At 37.6% G+C, this 27842-nt stretch overlaps 1 protein-coding gene across 16 annotated transcripts; it reads right to left on the bottom strand.

Annotated features, from left to right (window-relative positions):
• Positions 1–217: 217 nt before the first annotated feature.
• Positions 218–27275, bottom strand: LOC113046900 (C-Jun-amino-terminal kinase-interacting protein 3). 16 transcript variants are annotated; one of them, XM_026208004.1, is made up of 34 exons: positions 26261–27274; positions 21780–21900; positions 21602–21672; positions 21145–21218; positions 19660–19683; positions 19216–19360; positions 18463–18679; positions 17480–17582; positions 17144–17262; positions 16646–16657; positions 15362–15379; positions 14878–14935; positions 14636–14788; positions 13432–13489; positions 12802–12950; positions 11887–11943; positions 11518–11688; positions 10387–10546; positions 9312–9362; positions 7573–7659; positions 7344–7496; positions 6082–6247; positions 5796–5990; positions 5564–5720; positions 5233–5352; positions 4182–4262; positions 3846–3913; positions 3571–3719; positions 3311–3482; positions 2956–3069; positions 2435–2473; positions 1491–1652; positions 1265–1411; positions 218–1175 (listed from the first exon to the last, which is right to left on the bottom strand). In XM_026208004.1, exons 1-34 carry the CDS (start codon positions 26558–26560, stop codon positions 1054–1056), a joined length of 3993 nt encoding a protein of 1330 aa, XP_026063789.1. In that variant the 5' UTR covers positions 26561–27274; the 3' UTR covers positions 218–1053. The 16 variants fall into 16 exon arrangements, with proteins under 16 accessions (XP_026063789.1, XP_026063795.1, XP_026063790.1 ...); XM_026208010.1 differs by having other exon boundaries at positions 10387–10513; XM_026208005.1 differs by having other exon boundaries at positions 12802–12932.
• Between the last annotated feature and the right edge of the window lie 567 nt (positions 27276–27842).

Raw genomic sequence — 27842 nt, 5'->3', positions numbered from 1 at the left:
CTTTTGTAAGATTACCAATGTATTTTAGTTAAGCTCAATATTGATCAAAGCATCTTTGAATAAAGATATTTTCCTTAAAAAATAAAAATAATGGTAGTGTATTTTTCACTAAAATATTTTTTAAACGTGTATAAAGTTTTGCTCTACCTACACATTGAAAGAGAATACTATGCAGACTTGACAGCATTTCAACAAATGATGGCACTGAAGGCAGAAGTATTCAGCACATAAACATGTTTATTTCTTAATACTTAACCACACAGAGAACACAGAGTGATGATTTACATACAATGCGACTGGGACGTCCCTCTCTTCCAAACCTCATCCAATTGAAGGCTTCGGTTTGGCTGTTAACCTCATTCTTAATCCCAAAAGGGAAGTTAGCAGAGCTAGTCAGCACACATCTCACTGAGAATGGAAAATGGATAGCTGCTAACGGTTGAAGGGATTTTGAGCTGTTTTGGTAAATAGCATTAGGACAGGTTTGGGTTGTGCTAGATCCTGATAAATCCACAGATATTCACTATTATCACTCTCATGTCTCTCTCTCTGCAGGCCATTCTGCGTTCCAGTATTTACATATTGAGGTCTCGTTTGCATCTTCCCTCTTGTATTCCATTACACATCTAGAAAAATGATTCCTCTCATCTCTTGAGTTCATGGCAGAATCCTGTCGTTCAGTGAGCTGTGTGCTGACGGACTGTAAATATAAACGTCAGGGTATTTGGCAAAAACTGGGTACTTGTTTAAGCGGTTTACTTTTCATCTGAAATTGCAATTCAGTCATAAGATGCAGGGAGTTCTTGAACTGTGTGTGTTTTTTGTTGGGAAGGGAACGTTACAAGGTGGATCGAAGGATCGTACAGGTAATTATAATCGAGGGTAGGAAAATACAGGCTAACGGGGTGAATAGAAGACTTTAAAGGGGTAGTTACAAGGCCGTGGTAGTTACATAGCTTAGGTACAGTATTCAGGGCATAGTTACAGAAAGGATTCATACTTCATCTTTGGGGGCGGACTGAAAGGGGGGCAGGCAGGAGGGGTCTGTTCATGTCACTCCGGACCATAAGACACCTGCCACACGATGATATGACTCCTCTCTGCTTTAGATGACGCCGGCTTCATCTGAGGAGCTTCACCATCTGCTTCCTCTGTCTCCTCATCTTCACCGTCACCTGAGGAAGAGAATAAGGAAATGCTATTATTGGCTATCTATGACCGAACAAATACGCTCATTCAGTGTGTTAATAAAGAAATGCTATACCGATACGGAAGTCGATGTAACCCTCTCCTCCACTCAGCACCAGCACGTTCTGAAGGCTCTGTGCTTCTGTGTCCGTCGGGGCTGAGGACCCCTGAGACTCTGACGGACTGTCCAACACGCTGCCATTCAGGGTGGACAACACATCGCCTGAAGACCACAGATGAGACGAATGTAAGAAAACATGAACTGAATACATAATTCTCTAATATTTCAAATGGACACTAACCTGGCACTGTCACAAAGAATTTGACGGCATCCCTGTGTCCATGGAAGCAGAGTTGAGCCTGTGCCATAGAGCAGTATGGTATGAAGCTACTCTTCTCTGAGTTACTGTCATCTGCGTATACATGGATCACGCCCCCCGACGACGTGGGCGACACCTTATTGGCTGCAAGGGAACACAAGCCGCCAATCAGAAAGCGTAACAACCAATAGCAGAAACTCACAGGGACTGCCAGTGGTTAAGAAAACTAATCTGCTGCAGATTAAAACTGTAATAAACAGATCAAAGCATGCAGAAATATCCACAAGATACTCAAGACACAAAAAATATGAAAAAAATTCTACATAATTAACATGGTGAAAGCAATGCAAAGAGGGATGATTCATTCATAATTAAAACATGCTAAAACCACTGACAAATGAGTGCATGAAGGGAGACTGAAGTGTTAACTTCTTTAGTTTGTTGAAACAAATATTTCATTATATTACTGATTTTCAGTTTTCCTGATATATATATGTATATGTGGCTTTATAGTCTTCTGTTCCAGAGGTACACCACATTATTTATTTTTTATTTTCAACATTTTTCCTTAGTTTTCCTTATTTAAATTCTATGTTACCGTATATATATATATATATATATATATATATATATATATATATATATATAGGTATGCATGTATTTACCAAGAGCTGCTGAGAAACCACAACAAATTCCTTATCTTTTTGCGCAAATTAAAGCTGATTCTAGTCTATATTTATATGAATAAATAACACTGAAAAGAACTAAACAAAATAATGAGGACAGATAATTCAAGACCAAAACATGCAAAAAACGTGAAAAAACACGTTTATTAATCAATGAAACGTAAATGAAAGAAGAACATGGAGAAGCCATAAGTGTGATGGGACATGATAATAATGACAGATGTAACGCTCCACACTTACCCCTCAGTCCGAGGAGCTGCCCTCGATGAAGCACTACGGCTACAGGAAGAAGGAGGTGGGAAGGGGAACAAGGCAGGACAAGAGAGCAACACCCATGAGACAAAGTGAAAGAGCGAAGTGGAATAATAGAGAAAAAGGAACAGGACAAAAGCTAGGAAAGAGACAACAAGAGGGTTTGCTGGGTAGTTAATGGACTGAGGAAGTTGACCTAGCGGTTAATGATCTGGGATGATGACATTAAAGTTTGCAGGTTAATCCCAAAGTGGTGGCAATAAACTCAATGATGCTGTGATTAAAGCCTCTTAACTAGCTTAACCGGCAAGACTTCCCTGATCAGCCAGCTTCAGATTGAGCAAGAGTAAGAGCAAGATGGCTAACTACCAAAAGTGTCAGTTACAAGCATAAACCAAAGCCAGAGAAATGTTTTAGCTGATCAGTGAGGGGAAAGAGAAGTGGATCAGATGATCAAGGACCTTGTTAACATTAAAGCATGTGTACATACAAACACCCATTATACTCACTCTCAGTCAGAGGGATGGAGATGATGACACCATTTCCAGTCCCCACCCACAATCGGTTTCCTCCAATCAGCAGCGCAGTTATCCTGACAAAAGAGAAGCCCAACTTTCCTGTACCTGTCGACCACAGACAACATAGTACGTAAAACATTTATATTGCAACTGATATTTGATAAATATTAGGCAAAATTATTCCATCAATAAATAGAACAATGAACATGATGATTTTGATTTTGAATCATTTAAAAAATCATATTTTATGTACACTTAAGAGTTTTTTGTGTACATTTTCTGTTAAATTGCTAAATAAATAACATCAGAAGTGTTAAAGTAAGCGCAACAAAGTGAGAAGTGCTACCCAGCATCTTGCTGACGTAAGGCTCGATGTCCACATCTTGCAGATGCTGATGTGTGAGAGCATGGTACAAGCGCAGCGTAGAATCCAACCGGATTGAAACCCACACACCATCACCAATCCATGCCAGCTGCCTCACCTGGCTCTCCTTGCGTGGGTGAGCGTCAAATGATTTCTGTATGAAGGAGAGAGAAACACAACATAGAGTCCCAAGACACAGACTGTAATGAGGCCATCACATTCACTATCTGCGATTGACTCGCCTCAATCTGCATGCTCTTGGGCTGGATCACGTGGATCTTGTTCTTGTTACCACACCAGACTTTGTCATGAACCACAGCCATGCATCGGATGGAGTGGTGGGGTCTTCCCAGATCCATTAGGTGATAGTTCGAAAGATCCCATTGCCCATCTGTGTTTACATTTCACATTTGTTATTATAAAATGCATGCATGAAAAATATTTATACCCAAACAGTTTTGACCGATAACTCTTTTCCTCTTTCTCATAGGTTTAACATTAGTTAGATGAAGCAAACCTTCGGCTCTGTGGAAGATGGCAAGAGTTCCATCAGCTAATGCAACCAAAACTCTCCCCTTCACGTGTCTGAACCACAAAGAGACAAAGTAGAAAATTATTGGTATTTTGCATAAAACTGGAGTTTTCAGTCCTTTATTACAGTATATACAATACCATTCTAAAGTTGGCAGTCAGTAAGATTTTTTTCCTGAAATATATTTTTAAGCTTTTATTGGGCAAGCAGGCATTACATACTGTGTGACAGTAAAGACTTTAACTAGTAGGAGACTTCTTTCAAAAACATTAAAAAACGACCCCAACGGTAGTGTACATACTTCCTTAAGACTCTACTTACACCAAACTCAGTACAGAGTCTTTGAGTTTGATTGAATGGAGGCATTTCTTCCAGTTGGACACTGCAGAGTGGACATAAAGCCTGAGGAGAGAGTTTACAGAGACCTTAGAGAGTATTTCCCATGATGCATATAATATTTGAGATTCGGGGTGGGCGATATGACCAAAAGATCACGACTAGAGTCATTTTATTTCACAGTTATGGTTTGTATTATAATATAGTTATTTTTTTTTAGCTTTGAATAGGCCCTTTATGATCTCTTCATTTTTAATACCATAAAAATGTCAGAATTCTTGACACCAGTGTCAATATCACAAAAGAATTAAACTAATATTAGCATAAAATAAAAGACAATTCTCAAGCTCACTGAAGACAAGTAAACAGTCAGCGATTAAATACGAATAAGAAGAAACTAATTACAAGCGATAGGACAAAAAAGTACAGTGGAATAAATAAATAAGGAGTTCTGCATACATTGTATAAAGTATCAAATATATAAAACACTGCATATTCTTCACAGTGTAAATTAAATATATATTTTTTCTTATAAAAGTTACAAAAGTGATTTAGTAAAGAGCAGTGAGAGGTTTTTCTCTCTTTTGTTGTCTGATTAATATGAATGACAGACAGGAATATTAGACTACTGTCACTTTAAGAGCTTCCCAGATCCAATGCACTGTTACACACATGCTTTTGTTCTCAGCTGTTTGCTCTCACTTAAGACCTACATTACGGTGTTTAAGAGGATTCTTGTAAAGACGGACATTTTGACACATATAAGTGTGTGTATTTAACCGTTCAAGGACTATAAAGAGCAGTTCCGAGTTGAGTTCTCTTTCACTGCTGATTGCGTTTCTTGCAGCTTAAAATCACTTGCAAATAATGCTTTCGTGACCATGTAGCACAGCAATAGATAGATAGAGACGATAGTCCAAAATCCCTACCAGTGTACAAATTTCTATCAGTTAATCGTGCCGACTGGTTTATCGCCCACCCCGTTTGAGATAGAATTTAGAATTTAGAATTTAGAATGTGAAAATATGCTCCTGACCAGCCATTCTGGGCCCCCAGCCACATGGTCGGGGCAGCACTTGTTCCTGCCCCGTCGTCTCCTGCCTCTTCAGAGTCTGTGGCGGCTGATGTCACTTGCTCCTTCGGCACACCTGCCTCACTGATGGCACAACACACAGAGCAGACCATTGAAATTCAACACACTCGCCTAAACCATCCCCTAAAGGATTCAGAAAACAGCATCCCGTCCTTTTGCAGTGAGAAAAAGAGGATTGGTTTAGAAAACAGCATAAAGTTTCATAAAGCTTTCTGAAAGCATCTGGTAGGTACTTTATTATCCAAAGCATGTGTTGTGGTTCACTAGGCTATACCTGTGTGTGTTGTCAGTAAAGACATGCTCGGTGAAAGGTCTGAGTGTGCTCTCCTCGTTCTCTGTAGGCCCTGGCTCCTCAGACACCTCAATGGCTTCTGTGGCTTCCTCCGCAGACTGTGACACTGCTAGGCTTTTACACACCGGAGCTGTAGGAGCTAGACACAAGACATATGATGTCCACTATGTAGTCTCAAAGATGCCGAACATACGTTCTCCATCAGTTTGCTGACCTTGGCTTCGGTCCTGCACGGGTGTGTCGGTGCGAGAGGAGCAGTTGCTGCGCACCGCGCTGCAGTTCGTGGCACAGCCCACGATGGTGATCCCCGCCAGCATGCCCTCCACTCCACCCTTCTCCTCTGGAGCCCCGTCTCCAGCCTGCTGCTCCGGAAGGATCTCACCTGCTGGGTAATCACTCTCACTGGCCGCTACACACACAACAAGAATAATACAAGTGAGGGTTAACACATCTTCTACAGGGTCAAGAGTGTGGCTGTTTGAGTATAGCACTACACAGACCTGGTACACTGGAGATGCACAGCACATGGGCATTACACACATTAAACTGGTCGACCAGTGAGCAGGGCTGGTTTGCGTCGATAATCACCACTTTACTGGCTGAATGAGTGCTGGTCAGTATCCACACGCGGCTGCTCATGGAGTCGGTCTCGTGCAGCTCTTTAGGCTAAAAGAGGAAGAATGACCAATGTTCAGATGCAGGTTCATTCAAATTATAATTATCATGTTTACTTCCAACATTTATTTACTTAAAGAAAGAAAGGGAAGCAGTAAAATGTAAAAGATGTTCAGTGAGGTGCAAAAGTATATGACCACTAGTGACTAGTGAATAATAAAAAAGTAAAAAGGCTGAAAAAAAAAATCAAATTCGTAATATTTGGTTGGTCTGCCCTTTGTTTTAATCAGTTCTAAATTTGCTTATTTGATTAGATACCTATCAAATGTGTAGAAATGTAAATAACTCTATTTATTTTACATTACAGAATTTCTTTACATTCTTTACTATAAATTTCGCTGCAAAATAATTTTCTGCTTTTTCCAGGTTTAAATTTGATTGGAATTAAATGTTTGACACGGACTCTGAATGGCTTTCTGAATATCTCAGACTTTTCCCCCGGTGTGTCTGTGTATTAACACTGCTGTTCAAAGGTTTGGAGTCGGTACATTTTTTATTTTTTTCTGAAAGAAGTCTCTTATGCTCACCTAAACTGCATTTATTTTATAAACAAAAATAGTAAAAATTGTGAAATATTATTGCAAAAAAAAAAGTATTATATATATATATATATATATATATATAGATTTTTTTTTTTGTATATATACATATATATACATATATATATTTACAATCATTTATTCCTGTGAAGGCAAGGCAGAATTTTCATCAATCATTACTCCAGTCTTCGGTAACATGATCCTTTAGAAATCATTCTAATTTGGTGATTTAATACACAATAGCCATTTCTTAATATCAATGTAAAAAATGTAGCTTTTTTTTGTAGAGGATATTACTTTCTTGAGGATGCTTTGAGTTCAAAGTAACTGCGTTTTCTAAATAATATTTTTGTGACATTATAAAACATTCAGAAAACTGTAGCCTTTGATCAACTTAAAGCATCCTTAAATAAAATTGGTAATTTCTTAAAAAAAATATTGATCCCCATTTTTCCCAACATCTCTCACAAAAGTGTTGTTTTTTTTTCTTATTTTTCCCCATATAATTTAATGCATTCTATTCTTGTTTTTTTTTTAAATCCGTTTACCTTCTTCTTCTCTGGTGAGCTCTGCTCACTCTTGCTGTCGGCAGCTTCATCTTCAGCAGTCAAAGGATCTGAGCCAGTGGAGGTCTTCACAGCTGCAGGCTCCTGACTGGGGCTCTTCCAGCCAGTGAGATCCACACCAGCAGCACACCACAGCTGAAGAACAAGAGACTGAGTTCACAACTTCAAATCCTCAAAACAACCAGCCTCACATCCTGTGTGTAGCCTGTACCTTCCTGTTTGGGTCTTTCTCCACCAGAGGGCGGCAGTACACGGGCACAGGGACATTTTTCATGCGACTATCCTCCTTCTCATTGGCCTGCCAGGACACAGGAAGACAGAGATGTTCACAAGGCCATTGTCAATAAGATCACTGCCACACACTCACTACAAGTCATCCTCAGAGCTCCCACCATGCCCTGGATAAGACTGCTTTCATCCAGGGCAGACAGAGAAAGAGGAAACCCAGCACAACAGATCAAAAACTGTTAAAGGCAGACGCATGAGAAATGCCAGTCAATCTGCTGTATGGTCAGCTAATGCCACTGAGAGACAGAGAGAGCAGCAAATCAGGATTCAAGTGTTTCTAAGATAGGGGACAGATCGATACAGGCCAGCATATCATGTTCAAGTATTTCTTATCATCTGAATGATTTTTTTACTTTCATTCTGTATAAATATGAAATTGTGATTATATTAAATGAGCTTTCATTACATTTTAGACATCTGGAATTTGTTTTGAAACTATTAGATCAGACTTCAACTAAACTCTGCCTACATACTAGATTTGAATAACCTTTTATCTTTATTATCTTTAAAAAGGCAACCCTTGTGAAAAAGAAGAACACTTTCACATACTTTTAATTCATATTGTTTTAGCTTTTGAAATACGATTAAACTACTGGCAAAAGTACTGACAATTAGGGATGATAAACCATAAACTATATGGTAAATATGCTTAAATATAAATTTTATGGAGACCTGTGTCATTTAAGTAAATTAGCAATTCCACATTTATAATCATGAAGCTGTAATAATTTAAAGTAAAACTTTTTAATATTGTCTTATAAGATTACTTAAGCGTGTCCAGAAACTGTCACGAAAGTGTATTCTCTTTTAGTTCATCTAAGTGGCCTTTTATTTCAAGAATATCATATATTTGGCAAGTACAATTTTTAAAAACTAAATAAATGTATATATTAAAGGGACCAAACTAAGTTTTAAAATTAAACTGTAATAGTTATCTAACTTGTAATTATCTTATCTTGTAATAGTAACTACAGCCACTGCATTACTTACCTAACCAATATGAAAAATGTTGAATGGAAAGAAATATATGTATAAATATATGTATGAAATATATATTTCCTGCTTCCTATTAAATGAAATCAGAAAATAAGACATATATGGCCTTTTTAAATGCTAATTGTTTTTTTTAAGTTAAAATTGAGCTGAAATTTAGCAGAACAGTAGACTTTCTATACAATTACAGTAATATTATAAAAGTGTTGTCTTATTTATCATTGAAAGGTACTCCAAAGGTCCTTCCTACTCCAATATACTATTGCATATCAAGTGCTGATTGATTACCATATTCACGCACCACTCTATATGAATTACACTTTGATACATGGTACTACATCTTTCAACAAAGCTGACATATAAATTATGAGGACTGGCATAGGAAATATATAAACGTTAGCTGTAAGCGACTGTAAAATCGGTCAAATGTCTAAAATGCAAGTAAATAGTGTTAGTGAGACGACGGGAAAGCATGGCGACAGCTATAAAACACCAGAGCTTTCACTCCTAAAGATTTATTAAACCTAGCAGAGGCGTTATTTCCAGCTCTGTCAGTTTTCTGCTGCGTCTACGCTGTGGTTTGCTGACTGAGGCTGAGTCAGGTTATGGCCGGGAGTTAAAGGGACAGGGTGGAGAGGTGCATGCTGGTCCTCTGGCGCTCAGACTTGCCTGCATCCTCTTCGCTGTGGCATCTTGAGCACTGTCCGCCTGCGAGCCGTTCTGTGGGAGATCACAGTTAGAGCCACGGCGACACTGTCACCACAGCAACCCTAACACTGCTGCCGCTCCAGAAAACAGTCAACTAGTCCCATAAAACAACTAACAGTGCCACACTAACTAACCCGCAGGATTCAGATGGACGCCGTGCCACTGAACAGGTTAAACCAATTAGCACTAAACGGGACAAAGCACTAAATCATTGTATTTTACACTCTTCAGCTTTACAGAAAAAATAAGCAAAGACTATCACTCATATACTGTGTTGGGATATTAATTGTTATTCATTTTAATTTGTTTTCATTTTGTTGTTTTTGTCTTTTTTTAGAAAAATTTACAATTTTATATTTAAATGTACCTATAATTACTTAATTTCATCTTTTCATTGAAGTCAGTTTAATGCTTCAGCTTATTTAAACTTATTTCATTTTAGTAAATTTTTGTCTTTTATTAAAAAAAATCTTATATCCTATATATATATAAAATTGTTTTATTTCAGCTTTATTTTAAATTAACAACAAAAAAAGTTTTAGTTTTAATTAATAACACTATCATTGACCCTTGCATTTTTCTTGTGAAATATTACGTGAAATTAAGTTCTTCATCACGATTGTTTTTACTTTTTCTAGATTTATAAGTTCCAATTAACCTCACTTTAATGATTTCACCATAATATATAGTTTTTATGGTAGATGGAAGCTCTAACTGCAGACTTTACCTGTATATTTATCTTATAAACATCTGACACTGTTACATACTTTGCCATTTTTTGTCACTATCTTGTAGTGTAGCTAATTCATTTTATTATTTTTTTTTAAATTTTTTCACTAAACTTTTCTTGCACATCTTCAACAAGCAATTCATAAACTCAGATAACTTTGCTTATCTTGGGAGGAGCTAAACTAAGACACGCCCCTTTGGGCCTTTGGATCCATCTTTATTTATTTTTTCTTTCGTATTTGACTTCCTATGTGGAGATAATCTGCTTAGAGAGATCGGGGTCAAGGGTGAAGACAGGAGCAGATACCTGTTTCAGTCGGGACGGGACACTCCAGCCACAGGTCTGCATGGGGCCGTCTTTCCGGCGCATGTGCTCTCGCACCTGCCTGTACTGCTCTCGTCGCTGCTCTCTGCGAGTACAGAGCGCAGAATCGCTGAGGAGAGACGCAACACCGTTACTGGGCAGTCTACAGGTGAAGAGAAAGAGAGAGGGAGCAGTCAGCGACAGAGCGAGAGAACCAGCCAGCCAGAGGCCAAAAACAAATGCCAGACACACTGCGTGATGTCAAAATGTTATATTTCATTTACATTTATGCATTAGGCAGATGATATTTAATGCATATAGAGGGCGAGGCAAACAGATTAAAAAAAAAAAAAACATTTGATATGTATATGTTGATGTGAACTGATGTTTTAAGACATAATGAATTCATAAAGCATTTACATTTATTCATTTGGCAGCAGTTTGGCTATTCTTTACTGAAACTATTAAAAATCATTTTCATCAATTAAAAAAGATGAAATAAAATTTTTTATTTTATTAGATGAAATACTTAACCTAACGCAAAAAAACTGAATGAAAAAAGAAAATAACTGAAATAATATTGAAGTACTAAAATTACAGAAACTAAAACTAAAATAAAAATGAACCTAAAAAGAAATATAATAAACAAAAACCACAAACTAAAATGTAACTAAAATTTAAATTAAAACTGAAAATATAAAAATAAAAGCTAAATAAAAATGCAGTTATAAAAATCATTATGCATGTTCCCTGAAACTAAACCCCACAACCTAAAATAAGTAATATTAAATAAATGCCATAAATTCAAAAAGTTTTGTTTTAGGGATAATGTTAGCATTAATCATTAGAAATAGTTTTTATTATTGGTTTTATTTAAAGCTTTTTTTAATTTTATTTAAAGTCTGTGATATTTCCTTGGACAGCTCCTGCTGTGCGTAAACGTGTGTGTGAGTGTGCAACAGCTAACAGTCAAACACAGCATCAGCACACAGCATTTAGCAGGAGTCAGCTTGCCTGAGCAGAAGAAAGAGAGAGCAGACTTGGGGGACAGAGGAAGAAGGAGGACAGTGTGTGGATGAGGATGTGAGGACAGATGGGACAAAGACACAGTCAGGTATGCATGCTTCCTCTCACTCTTCAGGCATGAACTCCAGTACGCGGCTGGAGGTGGAGATCTGGCACATGGTTTGGGAGCGTCTCTGGTTGTAGCCAGCAGGAGAAGGAGACTTGTAGTGAATGTTGACACTGGTGTTCGGCCGTTTCACTGGAGGAGGGCTCGCAGATGAGCTAAAAAGACGTGCAAAGCTGGAGAGAGACACAGAGCAAAGTGAGTAGCTAAAGGAACAGGAAAACAGATAAAATGCAAATGACAAAAATTAATGCTAAACATTTTTAACATCATTAAGATATTTCAGCTGTGTGAAATCAAGCCCCTGATTTTCCTTGCAAACTGATTTAAGAGTTAAACACAGGCAAAATGTCTAAAACCGCTGTAATACTTACAACTGCCAGATTATGGACTTCTTCTTCTCTTGTAGAGGAGGACTCTCTCGAGATGCCCTGTGGAAGTCAAAAGAGAAAACAGAAAATCTGCACTGTAAAATATATATACATCACACACAAGACATCTTTTTAACAATAATTTGCTTTAAAAGCACATGTATTTTCCTGATGAGTACTAAATTAATTTTAAGTAAGCCATAAATGATATGGTAAGTCATACTTTTTAGTTCCAAAAAATATCAAAAAGATTTATATATATCAAATTTAATTTAGAATGTTTTTTTTGAATAATAATATAAAAATGTAAATGTAAAAGGACAGTAAAAGGATATTCCAAGAAGTCCCTGCATGATGCATCTCAGGCAAATTTTTTTTTTTTACTTACTTATTATTATCTATTTTATTTTTTTACACTACAAATCAAATCAAAGTTTGGGGTCGGTAAGATAATTTAATATTTTTGAAATAAATATCTAATGCTCACCAAAGCTGCATTTATTTGACCAGAAACACATTAAAACGGTAATCTTTGTTTCTGTGATTCAAAGCTGTATTTTCAGCATCATTACTCCAGTCTTCAGTGTCACACGATCATCCAGAAATCATTCTGATAACATGCTGATTTGGCATTCGGGAAACATTTCTCATAATTATCACTGTTAAAAATATTTGTGCTGTGTATGTAATCAATTACATACATTAGGGTGTTTTGTAACATTTTATGTTACATTACAACACACTAATGCATTTTCACTCCCTATCGACCAGGTTTTTATGAGAATTGTATTGATCAAGTCATTTAGATGTGCAAATGTCAGCGATTTTGTTTACATGCTTTGATGCCAGATGAGATGAAGTGTCTGACTGAGAGTTGATCTGGATGTGAGACTGTATGTCTGTGTGTTTCTCCCTGACCTGATCATCTCTGTCCAGCGCACAGCCTCCTGGAGCTCCATCAGTCTCTCCTTGTACTGGTTGCGCTCCATCAGCACACGGGCCATCTCCACACGGGTGAAGCGCCGTCTCTGCGTCATGGCCACATCGTCCTGCAGTGGAGATGAGTACTGCACCACAGAGCCACACAGAACAGAGCAGCAGCACAAAACACGGCAGCAGTGAAGCGGACTAGTGCTAGTGCATCAGGCCTTCAGCATTCACAGCATCAAACACAAGGTTACTAAAGCATTGCCAGAAGGTTAAAGGTTTACTGCGCATACCAATTTAATTTAAAAAAGCCAAGCCTGTATAGAAGTGACTGGAAGTAAAACTTCTCATATCCAACCATTGACTGTTTACGACTTGATTTAATGCAAAGCATTTAAATTCTCACTTCAAAGATCATAAATGGTTTTAATGTTATTAATAATGTAAGAAAACAAGCACTTTTTCACTGAGTTCATCACAGTGCATTCTGGGATATACCATGGTGTCACTGAACTGAGCTCAAACAAGGTGTTATTAACTATTGACAGCAGTGTAGCAGCTCACAACGTTCTGGAACAGAATAAGGAGTGTTGGAAATGAGACTAAAGTGTTTTGACTTACATCCTCTCCGCCGTCATCTTTAGAGTCCTGAGATGCTCCTAAAGCTTCAGCTCTCAGCCTTAAATCAAAGGGAGACATTCAGACTTTAATAAGATTGGAGTCACAGAGTCTTAAAAAGCCACTTTCGGACACAGAACACGTTTTTGCATTCCACTGTGCTGCTTTGTCTATTGTCTGTGGAAACATGTGCTAAATGAACACGTTTGACCATTGTGCTCAAACGTCACATATTTTCCAGTGACACAACACACGACAAGGCATTATAGAAACTGAAATATATAACTTTAATGAAACATGAAACCTTGATTTTTCTGCCCATTTCACTGCCACACGTCTTATGTTTTTTTGCAAAATTCAAAAACAAATTTTTTTGTGAAAGGCCCCTAAAACAAGTCCTGGATTAAAATAATGTTAGTGGTAGTTTAAATAGGCCGTAAATAATATTTTTATTTAGAAATATGCACACATTCACAACAAAGGCTATTTAAATGTTTCTTGCCTTGTCTCATTCAGTTGCAAAATACATAAATCACATGAATGATAAACAAGATGTTAAAGCACTGAGGCAGACATTGAACTTTTTCACAGTTTTGTTATCCTAACAACAGAGAAAGTGACATGTAATGAAGTGCAGCAGAACTGCATCAATAATATCAAATATTAGGGAGGAGTGGTGGCAGGACTCTCCTCATATTTTAATAAAAAAAGAATAAAATAAAACATTACCTTTTTAAACTCGGAAGGGTTCAATTTGAGCAGACCATTACTGTGCTTTTCCACAGCACATTCAATTATCTGGCTCATAATATGTGGATCTCAAACATATTCTCAAAACTCTCATTTTCAACATCTTCAAAAAAAAACAATTTTGATCCAATCCCATCAAACAGTGTCACTTTGAGGAATAAAGGTGAACTGCACTTATTGAGGCATCAGATATTTAATTATTGTTGTGCAGGAAAAACATATTTTCACTATTACATACCTCGGGTTGCTAGCGACCCTATACATTTTACATAATACATCAGAAAACTCATATTATTGTATATTTCCTTTCTTGTTATATTGTTTATAATCAATAGACTGAGGAATTTTAAATTTAAAAGGTATTTCTAAATTTAAAGGGTATTTAAAGGTTAAAACTGTTTTTAAAGAACAATCTTAAAAATCAGTCCACAAATGTCAATGTTGTAAGAGAACAGACCTCTTTAGTTCCTCCTCCAGTTCTTTCACTCTCTGGTCCACTTTGATCTTGGACTGTTTGACTGTTTCCAGCTCTTCCCGGAGCACTTCCTGTTCACTCGACAGCTCATCCACTTTAGCAATCAGGTCATTCTTCACAATATTCAGGGCATTTCTACACACATCAAATGACCCCATTAGAGCATGAAGATGCATGCATACACAGGCAAATAAACACACATTCTGTCTATCTGTCTGTCTTACTTGGTCTCCAGTAGTTGTTTGTTCTCTGTTAGCAGATTTTCCACCTCTTTCCCCATACCTGTGGGATATACAGCGTTAGCAGGAGTAAAGACCACCAGGAACTCTTTCCAGGTCTAAGGGACAGCTGATTCAAAACTACATCACGATTGTTTGAAATTACACCACAATCACAAAGAATTACAGTTATATTTGATCACTTCACAAGTTAGTGAAATCTCCTTTTTATTGTCACACTGAACATGACCTTTAAGGGTTTTATTTACAAGACATCTAAAGGGGTATAATCACGGTCTGAACATCCAAACTGAATTGACAATGTGATTCATATGAGCCATAAAGCCATGCATTCGAAAGCACAGCACTGAGCAGCCGAAGTTAACAGGATTAGAAGAGCAGAAGCACAGGAGAACATCTCACCAAAGGAACCTATCACAATGACCTACTGAGAATAACGGGAGGGGGAAAAGGAGGCTATGAGCCTTACCAAAGAAATCATCCCGGACTGAAACAGAGAGCCGAGGAGGAAACAGAAGGAAAGTGGCGAGGAGGAGTAAAGAGAAGATTCAAAGAAGAAGATAATGACGGAAATGAAGAGAGATGGGATTAAAAGAAAAGATTAAGAGAAGAGAGAAAAACAAATGGACAGGTACATGTTAGATATTTATCATCACACACACACACACACACACCTTATAGTTCCTTTATAAAGCAAAATCAATAAAACAAATGATCAGCTAACACAATAACATTAAAAAAAAATTTTTTTTTAATTTAGAATATTTTTGAGGTACTGCCTTTAAAAAAAACAGCTATTTATTCAAAACATGATCATACACATTCGGAGGTTTGTGGGCAGGAAGATTTTGAAGTTTTTATTTAAAGAAAAACTGCATGTTTGATCAAAAACACAGTAATACATCTTGTGAAATATCATTGCCATTTAAAGTAACTGTTTTCTATTTAAATGTATTTCATAATGTCATTTATTCCTGTCATGCAAAGCTGAATTTTCAGCATCATTGCTCCAGTCGTTAATGTCACATGATTCTTCAGAAATCATTCCTGATTTGGTGAAGAGACATTGCTTATTATTATCAATGTTGAATATGTTTTTGCTAGATTTTTGTTAGATTTTTTGATGAATAGAAACTTTTAACTTTTAATCAATTAAAACTCCTTGATGAACAAAACTATGAATTTCTTTCAAAACATAAAAATCTTTCTGACCACAAACGTCTGAACAGTAGTGTATTTTTAAACATTTCATATAGTCTTTTGTGGTATAGTCTAAAGCCCCGTTCACACCAAGAACGATAACTATAAAGATAACTATAAAGATAACGATATTATCGTCCACACCAGCGAACGATATTGTCTGTGTATTCTGAGCGCACGTGCGTCTGCCGCTTTAAATCCTCGAGCTCGTTATAGCAGGGTGGATACTGATTGGATGTCAATGTTTGTATCGTTCATCAGCTGGCAAAAAATCGTTCTGAAAATGATTCCAACTATACCGTTTATCTGTGACTTTATTGTTATAGTTGTAGTGTGGACTCTGCTATTCTTTAATATTGAGAACGATATTTAGAACTATATCTTTATTGTTATCTTTATAGTTATCGTGCTTGGTGTGAACGGGCCTTAAAGCTGTGTTTAAAGTAATATGACTAATTTTGTTTCATGTTGATGTTAAATCCATGCAAAAGTTATGAAGAGCAAAAAAGAATGAGAACTAAAAGTAGCAACCAATCAGTGGTCAGATACACACCTGAGAATTCCCCTAGGGGCGTGGCCGAGAGAAGCACACACAGGAAGGAAGCACAGAGAGGGGTCAAGGGTCAGTGAGTGAGACGAAAGATCCACCTTCACACTGAGATAAACAAATCAACAGCTCTACCTTGATAATGAAACAAGACAAGTCGGAAAACTGCCAACGTAAATAATGGGAATTACTCAAATGAAACAACTCAGGATAACTTCATCAGACCAAAATGTGCTAAGGGGGCAGGAGATACAGCCATGAAGCAAGCATGATATCCCAAGAGAACATGCTTTGGGTATATATAGCAGTGGGGCTTCCTGACAAAAGGCATGCAATTCAAAGTGTAGGGAAGAAAGGCCTTTATCACCATACGCTTAGGAATGATGCATAAAAAAATATAAACAGAAAATCATTGATCTTAAATGCAGAGTACATATAAACCAAAGTAACCTGCATTTATGAGAAACTGTCAATCAACTGCGGAGGTAAAACGATGAAGCTTACCGAGAAGTTCAGCTCCTGCGTCCACATCACCGATGATGTCAGACTTGGCGTCTTTGATCTCATGGTACAGAGAGTCGGTGTTGATGCCGAATGCCTCATTCACTATGCCCTGAGAGGGACTGAGAAGGAACAAGAGCTTGCGGCATTACTTCTGTGCCTTATTTCACTTCAAAGCTTCAATGTTTTTTGCTGAATTCTTTAGATTACACTAAGCCACTTTCTAAACAGCATTTTTTAATGATTGAGAACTTTAACTGTGATGGTCTTTTCGTATTGATCGGGTGTTTTGTACTTTTATTCAGTTTTTAACTGTGTGAATGATGTGTATCTGTCCACCTGTTTCCTCCTCCGTAGATTCGAGGGTCCAAGCACATATCTAACTCCGGCGTTGAGTCTATAATTTCCTGAAACTCTGACCATTCATCACTACTGCCCATACCTACACACACACACACACACATGACAATGAAAGGAAGACTGTCATTTTCCTGTAATGAAAACTTGGACTTCTGCAATCTGTAGAATGCACACAAACGCCTCATGCCTTCATCTGACATTATCAAATCATGTATGGATTTAATCAGTGCATTATGTGTGATGTACATGAAATGTCGGTACAAATTGTTTCTTTGCTTATAATGCAAGTGACTGGAGGGGTGTCCGGTAATGGCCGATCAGTTTATCAGCGAGGCTGATCTATGACATTTTTCATCTATTAGCATCAGCTATTCTATTATAAGATTACAGAACAAAATCAAGGAAGATATTTACCACTTGTCACGCTCAAATTACTGTCATCATGATACGACTACTATATAAACTAATTATTATATGATTCATTTTAATTATTTAAAATGAATTAATTATTTGGTAAATATTATCTAAAAATATTAAAATGATGATTTTTATTGAAACAATGTTGTGGATGTGCCATTTACAAATTTTAAGTTTCCTTTAAAATATAAAAGTTTAGAGTAAAATAAAATTTAAAGACATTTAAAAGTTTGGAGTCAGTATGATTAAAAATATTTCAATAAGGATGCATTAAACTGTGGAAAAGTGACTGTAAATACTTTTCAGTGTACAAAAAATCATTTTCAAATAATAGGAAATTGTATTTACTGTATCTTTGTTGAAATAAACGCAGCCTTGGTAACCAAAAGATACTCTTAAAAACATTTTTAAAAACGGGAATATGTTAACATATATTGATTTATTGATGAACATCAGCATTGGCATCTGCCATCATCAGTCAATCACTAGTTTTCTTTCTTCTTTTATTTAGTGTTTATTCTTTGTCTCATTTCTTCCTTTCTCACCAATGCTGACGTTCCTGGTTTCCAGAGTGACCTGCACCTCCATGTTTCTACTATGACGCTTTGTTTTCTTGTGGCTCGGCCCCCGAGACATGTTGTACCTTCCCACCGATACCAGCCCATCATTCAGAGGGGTAACTGTTGCCGAGGGAACAGACGAGGTGGGCGTGTTTGAATTGCTCCCTGTGCTGCTGGGTGGGTCTGAATCTGAGCCATCCTCCTTAACACAGAGAGAACCACATATCACACACACATTGTAATAATTAACACACTCTGCTAAACTTCTAAACTTAACCTTATAAACTAGTTGATTTGGTATTGCTTTGACTAGTTTGACTGATATTTATGCTTAATAGCATTTATACATTTATAGCAAGGCTTGTACGGTACAAAAATACATTGTAATACAAATACACATATGCATATGTAAAACATTTACAAATAATCAAATATCTGTGAAGTACCACTACGTCCTTCCAGTTTCAAGATATTTATCTTTATAAAAATTCTACGGCAACATAAAAGTTCAACAGATGAAAAAAACTAAAAAAAAATGTGCCAAACATAACTCTTGAGTCATTTGGAAAACAGAAAGTGAAGAATCAAGACGACAAAGACATCACAGGACAAGGCAGAGGATGGACAACCAAACCAAAATCATGGACCTTTTGAGTCCATAAGGGGGCGTGGCTGAGAGAATGATGATTAACATGACTCCTCCCCTGCCACTTTAGGGCGGAGTCATATCTGTCACACCTGATAGCCAGGGGCGTAGACAGGTCTGCTGAGATCGCTGGAATGCCAGACATCTGACGAAACCATTCTAGCCCCCCCAGGACCCCCACGTACCATGCCATCTCCGCCAGGATGCAAACTCAGTGATGAGGGGCGCTCCGTTTTACTGCAGAAAAAGAAAGAGAGACAGGAAAGGTTAAATATTTCAAACACTAAACCAACACTGGCACATCAACATGAGCCAAAAACGCAACGGACAGGGTGCAGACAAAACCACACAGGAGAACGAGGTACAGGTTACTTAGTCTCTGACTTCAGGACTGTTAAACTGGGTGTTTGGGTGGACGGCAGGTTAATTTTTTATTTTAAAGGAGTCAAATGGGAGATATAATGACCACGGGGAGACACAGGGGTTTGGGAGCTATCAGAGTTTGGGAGCTGTCAGAGATTGCACAGCATTTTTACCTTTTCCTCCACTTGTGTCGTTGACTGCAGAGACACACACAGAGACACACGCACACAAAGAAACAAGCAAACAAAAAGAAGGTGAAGACACGCAGACTCACAAACACAGTCACACTATACTGACACAGGACATAATGTCACATTACGTACAGTATACACAGCATGTAAAAAATACATGGAACTGACTTATGAATTAATACATTTACAAAAGTGATTTAGTCAAGAACAGTGAGAGATTTTCTCTCTTTTTTTGTCTGATTAAAATGAATGACAGACAGCAGGAATATTAGACTGCTGTCACTTTAAGAGCTTCCTGGATCCAGTGTATCGCACACGTTTTCTTTCTCAGCTGTTTTCTCTCACCTAAGACCTAAATTTCACTTAAAACCTGTGTTCAAGAGGTAACTTGCAAAGATGGGCATTTTGACACATACATGTGTGAATTTAACCGTTCAAGGACTATAAAGAGTCGAAAATAACTTTGTTCAATGCTCCCGTGCTCTATGAACATCATCTTCACGTGCGCACCTCACTGACAGCACTCAGAAATAGTCTCTAAGACTGTTTGAGTTGTCTTTCGCTGCTGTTTGTTTCAATGGCTTAAAATCACTTTTTTTACTGCAAAACTTAAAAAAGCACGCAAACAATTCATTTTCCTGACCACGTAGCACATTACATGAGCGTGTAACCACAATAGTCCAAATAATCTCTACTGGTTGACAAATTTCTAACAGATAATCGTGTATACCAGTATATCGCCCACTCCTAAAAAACTCAAATATTTCCTTCTTTCTGTCGGTAAGTGCATTATCAGTGCAGCTGACCATCATTCTGCCAGGTTATGTCAAAGTTTAAAACCTAAACCCATCTAAAATATCTGTATCTAATGATTTAGTAAATTAGTACATTAAATGAAGCTTTGTTTTCCTAGGCAAAATAAATCACTTCTGACTTCACAAATCTGTTCCAAAATTTAAAACTGCAAGTTTGTCTATGGCAATGCTAAATCAGATGAAATCAACTGACTGTGTTTAAATGAAAAAATAAGTGTGTGTAGATGTGTTTACAATTTAGTTTGACTACAAGCTAGCCACAACTCTAGCTCAGACTAAGCAAGACGTGACAAATTGTCACTGAGCATCATCACCTGCCAGCGCCTAGCAACACTGTCTCCAAGACAACTGTCTTAATACTGGGCCATTTTGTATAATCTAAATCTAAATCATCCAACACATACATCCAAACTGCAATATACAGTCACAGCTGATGCTCCAAAATGAGTTTGCAGTTCTAAATTCTAAATATTAAATTCTCTTTAGAACTAATCAGAGAAATTATTCCAACTGGTCACCAATAAAACATGTTTATTTAATAGCACAAAAGAAACATGCAAAACTCAAATGAATTCCAAATGCACATTCCGAACTCTTCATGTAGACGAAGGCTTGCGATGGCCACACCACGCTGATTATACAAGTTACTCACGTCCGTCCACAGCCTGTAGACTCGGACTGTTGCATCGTTGAGCGTTCAATGTGTCCCACGTATGTCTGTATCATCTGAAGAAAGAAAAAGAAACAATGTCAGTGTACATGCCGACATTTTCAAAGAAAGTGGAGCTTTGTATTTGTATCTTTCAAGTTATTGCTAATAGTGTACCCACAAATTTAGACTAATTAATTTTTGTTATGTTTTCAATGATTTTCATGCCAAAAAAATAAATAAATGTATTAAGATCACAATCACAAAAAGCTATTTTTTGCAGGTAAAACACGTTAAAAAAAATTATATTGAAATTTCCATTAACTTTCATTATATTTTATTTTATAACTTTTCCTACATTTCCTACACACTTCTTCCATCCTTATTCCCAGGTTAACTATTATCATGGGAACCCTGTGTTAATTTGAGTTATCATTCTGTGCTGGGGGGTTTTACGGACCTCCGTATGGCGCTGATGAAGGGCATTATACTCTTTCTTCATTTCTGATTCTCGATCTTCCAGACGAGAGACTACAAGAGAGGAACGTCACAAATGCATAGTGCAAGAAACTCAAATCTTTGTTTGTGTCAATTTGTGTGCATGAACAAATGTAGTTTGTTCAAGTGCACAGACTCACTCTGGTCGGCATAGTTCTTGGTCTTCAGCTCCAGCTGTTTTATTTGTAGCTCCAAAGTCTCCACCGTGGTCTGCAACTCCTTCTTGTCTGCCTCCAGGACATCTTCAAATTCAATGAACTTCTGTTAACACACAAACACACACATCCACATAAGCTCAGAGCCTTTATCTTACAGCCTGAATTTGATGGATGGATGGATGGATAGATGGATGGATATAAATAAAACAGACAGATAGATAGACAGATGTATGTGGTCTTTGAGATATATCACTGCAGACTGTGTGTCTGTATATAAACTGATTTCATTGCAAAATTATCCATAACGACATTATAAAGCAGAACAGCACAAGGTCAAAAAGCCTTCATGACAAGGGACTGTTCTTCGAATACAATACAGTCACATTTACACACACACAGCTAGCTGGGTACATAACACACACACTCCAAGTGCAGTGTGTGGTGACTTTGAGCTGCATGGATTTAAGTGGAACACAATAGGCTCTTTCTGCAGTGCGGCCCGGCCACAAACAGCCTCCTGGAATTCAGTAATCCTAGCACTGCAAAGAGAGGGAAGAACCAAATACACTCTATCTAACGCTATACATTTAAAATCCATCTTCAGTGAACACTAGACCGATCATGTCATTCTAATGAGTGGTTTGACTAAAAGTGATTTCTAGAGTACTAAATACACCTCATATCAGAAGCATGTCTACAAATGGGATAATAGAGGCACTAAATGTTATGTAATGCTTTTTATAAATTAATTCCAGACTTCTAATCTGAGTTGTTGTTATACCTTGACATAACAATATCCCTCATTCGATACTGCAGTTTAGTTATGAGCAGCCGTTAAGGCGAGACACTGCAGGTGAATAGGGAAAAATAAATATCTAATAGTTATCACCTTACTTACCCAGTTGATTGATTACATTGATTATTGCAAACATTTTTTGTATTACAAGTTTTCAAAAATGTTATGTTTAAATATGCAAATGAGGCATTCTTTAATGAAATATGTGCTAATTTGCATACATTTCTAGTACAAAAATCTGAACACTAGATGAAGTCTGTTTCAAATTTTTTGTTTAATTTTTTTGACATATTAGAGTCAAATGTTTTTACAGAGGGAATTCTGGTTATCTTTTTTTGTCACTCCATAATTCAGAAAATACTTTGAACAGCCAGAAAACAATATATTTTCACAATTTTGGGGGGAATAAAATGTTGTATATAATCAAGGACAATATATATGAACAAATCCCTCTGTAAAAATCTTCAGAATACAGACAGGAATAAAAATGTCAAGTTTGGTGTGTATAAGTGCTACTGAAGTGGTGATTTATGGGTCAGTGTTGAAGAAAAAACTCATTTTGAGAAAACGGCCTTTAAAAATATGCATTGTAATTGAAATCTATTGACACAAACAGATAAAGTGCTATAAAAGAAACACTTAACAGTGTCTTTTGGATGTTTTCCTTCCACTAGTTTGAAAAAGCACTTTATGAAAAACCAAAAAGCCCAAAATCTCAAAATTGACAGGTGCTTGAAAAAACATTGTTTTTGCCTGCAGTGTCTCGCCTTAAAGGTGAAGTGCGTATTTTCTGCATCACTAGTTACACTGAAAGGAATACACAAAATAATGAGTGTTTCTAGATCTCTCTGTCTGCAACTGGTTCGCCCCAAAACCTGCGGCATTGGATGAGATTAAACTGCTGTGTCAGGCTGGTTGGGATGCCACCAAAATAATGAGTAATAAGAAACTTACAATCTTGTTTGTGTTTGTCTTGCATATTAAGCAGGGATATGAGATTTTAATGAAAAAAAAATTATATAGGTCAAGCTGGAGTAGGAGCAATTTAGAAAGATGAGAATATGAAGCAAAAACATTCCTATGCCTTGTGTCTTATGTCGTAAATAATCTGTATACATTAAGCTTTTATACTGTTAGACATCACTTTTTTCTAAAGCTATATAACAGCTGAAATTCTAAAATGCAAGGTCATTGTAAAGGTGTTCAATTAGTTATTAGACACTGATTTCTCCCTTGAGGATCAATAATTGTATTATATCAAGCTGCCTGACATTCAGAATATGTGTTCGCACATGGATGAGTCTGTATGAGAGGAAGACAGCGAGAAACACTTAGATAAATGTTCTTACTGTGGCCATTATAGTCTACTGCCATAATCCCACAGGATGTGAAACTGGAGAATGCTGTTTACTTCCCCTGTCCCTCCCTCCATCCCTCACTATCTCACTCGCTCTGTGCTTCTGACTCAAAACATGAGAATCGGGTTACAGCGTCAGCCAGCCTCCTTCGATGAGAAAACTGATTACCCATAATCACCCTCCCTGCCCATCATCCTCCTGCTTTTGTCCGCTGCAGCCCAAGCAAATAAGTCTTTGCATTGCTGCAATAAAATCCCTAACACTTAACTATTTGATTTAATTAATTGTATTATTTTAAATCATAGTCTATTTCTTTCTGCAGTAGAAACAAGCCTGCTACATGCAAAACTCTTTACTGGCATTAGTTATTTTAGGTCAAGAGACTGCAACATGGGAAAATGCACAATAGACATTATATAGTTTTTAGTATTATGGGAGCGTGTATAATATCGTCTAGAAATAAATTTAAAAAATGGGGGGAAAAACATTACTTTAAAATTTTTAATTTTTAATTAATTTAAAAATCAAATAAATAATAATAATAATCATAAATATATATATATATATATATATATATATATATATATATATATCTTTAGAATAAAGATCTAGAATATAGATCTAGAATATAATAAATAGTGTGGCCGGCTTTCACGCTGAAACTCCATAACAAAATGGAAGTAATCAAGTAATGGGGGACAAGCATCACTGCAGTTGCTGCATTTCATAAGCACATGTCCCTTCTCTGTAACATCTACAATACTGAAAAACAGCCCATACTTTCTCTGTTTTGTACTTTTTACTCTCTTCTGATCCAGTGAGCTCTTAAAGTACATTGCTATTGTTATGACAGATCTATCAACACTTACTCTCCATTATATATTCACACACTAAATCTCTACAATTACAACAAAGACTTCTGCTTAAAGAGGAAACACACATTTTGATTACATGCTACAGTCTAAACTCTGCTGTGAAGCTTAACACGAGAAGAATCCCAATAATGTTCCGGGAGTGCAGTCGATAATATAGTTACGTTTGGAAAATGTGTTAGCATGTAGTGACGAAGCATGTGAAGAGTCATAAAGGGCATCTGTTCCCTGTAGCAGTGCCTGTGCTGACACCCAAAAAAGATAAGAGACAGTGTTTGTCTGCTTATTACTTATGTATAAACATGTATGAAATAATCTATCGGAGGAGATTTAGAGATTGGTTTCCAGCAAGTATAGGCTTAGCAACACATACCATTTTCTTTACAGGACAAAGCAGAGGAGTTGATGGAAGATCTGTATAGGCTTAAGTTTCTCAAGTGGCCATCCCAGGGTCAAGGACAATGAACTGACCAGGTCAAACTGCAATAGCTGTTTACAACATGAGGTTATGTGTGCAAGTAAAGCAAGAAGGTAGCATTTGAAATTTGTGTAGATAGAGGCTTGAACCCTATAAAGCCTACAGTTTCATATTTGCTGCATGAACTTCTATGACCTCCAAATTATCAACATGATCAAAACACCTGTTGTTCACAAATGTGCCTTCTATCGTCTAACTGACAGTTTACACTTTTTAATAAGTAAAAGGCCTTTTAGTATTTTTTTTTAAAGAAAAATCTTGTTAAAATTTAAGTATTAAATATTATACAACAGGCTTCTGGTGAACAGTTATTTATACATCTCTCAGTTATCTTTGTGTTGCATTGCACTATGCTATGGACCCAACCATTAAAACTGCAGAGTCTTGTGCATAAAACCATGCATTTAAATATCATCTTACAAAGTCATATTTTGGGGAGATTTAGGCCCCGTTTCACAGACAGGGTTTAGACTAAACCAGGACTAGGCCATGGTTTAATTAGGACATTTAAGTAATTTTTTTATGTTTTAACATGCCTTAGAAAAAACATTACCGTTGTGCATCAAGACAAAACAAAGTTTCTTTCAGTTGAAACAGCTGAGAATTACATTTTAGTCAGGTACTAGGCTTAAGACCTGTCTGTGACACCAGGAAAGACGGTTACAACTTATATTTATATACATTTCATGTCTGTTATACCGTCATAAAAACGTAAGAGATTTACAAGCTTTCAGAATTTTCATCTTATATAGGTTCTCTAAGCGGTTCCATTTCAACAAATCCGATTTTTCTAACTATTAAGTCATATGCCAGCAGGCTTTACAGGGTTAAAGCCCCAGTGTCAGTGCTCACAGGGCTATTTTAAATGTTATGATCAAATAATAAAAACCTTGTAGTGTGAACAGGACAGTGTAGGGACAGAATGAAGGTGTGTGTGATGAAATGCTAGTACTGTTGACCTCCTCCGCCTGTTTGCGCAGCGCATTCTCCCGTTCATACTGCGTGATGAGCTGCTCGTTGTCCTCCTTGATGAGCTCCAACTCCACCTCGTGCTCCTGGTTCTCCGTTAACACCGAGTCGAGGTTCTCCAGGACGTTCACCACCAGCGGCATCAGCTCCTTCACCACCTCCTCGTCGTAGCTCTGGATGAGGCGCTCGAACTCGCGGTAAATGCTGCTGGCCAGGCCCGTCACCCGCTCTGACATGACGGAAACGGTCCCGTAGTCATCCTGGTACACCACCTCGTCCAGCTCCATCATCCTGGCGGCGTTTGGTCGCAGCTCGTCACTAGAGAAACAGTAAATAACACACCGGCGACGCGAATCGAAAAGGGCGAAACGGCTTCTACGAGTTCATGACAATGCTATCAGGTGCACATGATGCCGCTTCGCTCCACGGTCCGGTAGCGCCAGCGACAGCCGGATTCGGGACGCACGACCGTTTAATGTTCAGTATTTTTCGATCAGACGGAGCGCGCGGTCGCTGCGCTGGAGCCAAACCCATCGCATCGCATCACGCCCCGCGAGCGTCTGTCTGTCCGACGATGCACCTGCCTCTTAACAGCCGCAGCTCGCGAGCCCAGCCATTACCGACAAATCAACGGAGGAAAAAAAAATACCCGAGAAAAAATATATAAATAAATAAATACGTGAATAAATAGCTACCGTGCGATGTGCATATGGGCTCGCGTTGTCATTGAGAATCGCAGCGTTATGTGAGCCTGATCATTTTTGGCATAACGGATCAATCCGGTGGTGGCTCGTGATGCTGTTTCCGTCAATGACCCTCGCAGACTGACGATGATGATGATGGAGGGGCCGGGTGACGTCACAGCGCCATGTCTCATCGCTGCTGTGATCCAACAACCATTAACGACATGATTTATGCTATTTAATGTATCTGTAATGTAAATATTAGTGCATTAATTTGCCAACCGCAAAAGTTCTTGCCAAACCCATCACAGATTGCATCATGTTGCTCTCTAGCCCGCTGCCCCCACGCGTCTTCACATGGGATTGCAATGAACGCAACTTTATTAAAAAATAAACAGTCCATTTTAATAAAATTCCTGTGAAGATTTTACAAAAATGTTTGCATTTCTGTACTGATTCTTGAACAAAACTTATAAAACGATCACAAGCATATATATATGTTCAATCAATTTCTCATTAATGCAATTATCTAATCAATCAATCACATGGCAGTTGCTTCAATGCATTTAGGGGTGTGGTCCTGGTCAAGAAAATCTCCTGAACTCCAAACTGAATGTCAGAATGGGGAAAAAAGGTGATTGAAGCAATTTTGAGCGTGGCATGGTTGTTGGTGCCAGACGGGCCGGTCTGAGTATTTCACAATCTGCTCAGTTACTGGGATTTTCACACACAACCATTTCTAGGGTTTACAAAGAATGGTGTGAAAAGGGAAAAACATCCAGTATGTAGCAGTCCTGTGGGAGAAAATGCCTTGTTGAGGAGCAACTTTGACTGAAATAACCACTCATTACAACCGAGGTATGCAGCAAAGCATTTGTGAAGCCACAAC

Source organism: Carassius auratus, chromosome 28 (genome assembly GCF_003368295.1).
Source record: "Carassius auratus strain Wakin chromosome 28, ASM336829v1, whole genome shotgun sequence".
NCBI classification, from domain to species: Eukaryota; Metazoa; Chordata; class Actinopteri; order Cypriniformes; family Cyprinidae; genus Carassius; species Carassius auratus.
The sequence above is the reverse complement of the archived record's forward strand: the minus strand, read 5'-3'. Positions and strand labels throughout refer to the sequence as shown.

What these genes read in the sequence shown, in the direction of transcription:
- LOC113046900 (XM_026208004.1), bottom strand. Translation starts at nt 26,560, where the DNA reads ATGATGGAGCTGGACGAGGTGGTGTACCAGGATGACTACGGGACCGTT. An exon ending in CGACACAAGTGGAGGAAAAG is followed by an intron (nt 19,361 to 19,659) that starts GTAAAAATGCTG and finishes CTTTTTCTGCAG; the next exon opens with TAAAACGGAGCGCCCCTCAT. An exon ending in CTCCATCCCTCTGACTGAGA is followed by an intron (nt 2,474 to 2,955) that starts GTGAGTATAATG and finishes TTCTTCCTGTAG; the next exon opens with CCGTAGTGCTTCATCGAGGG.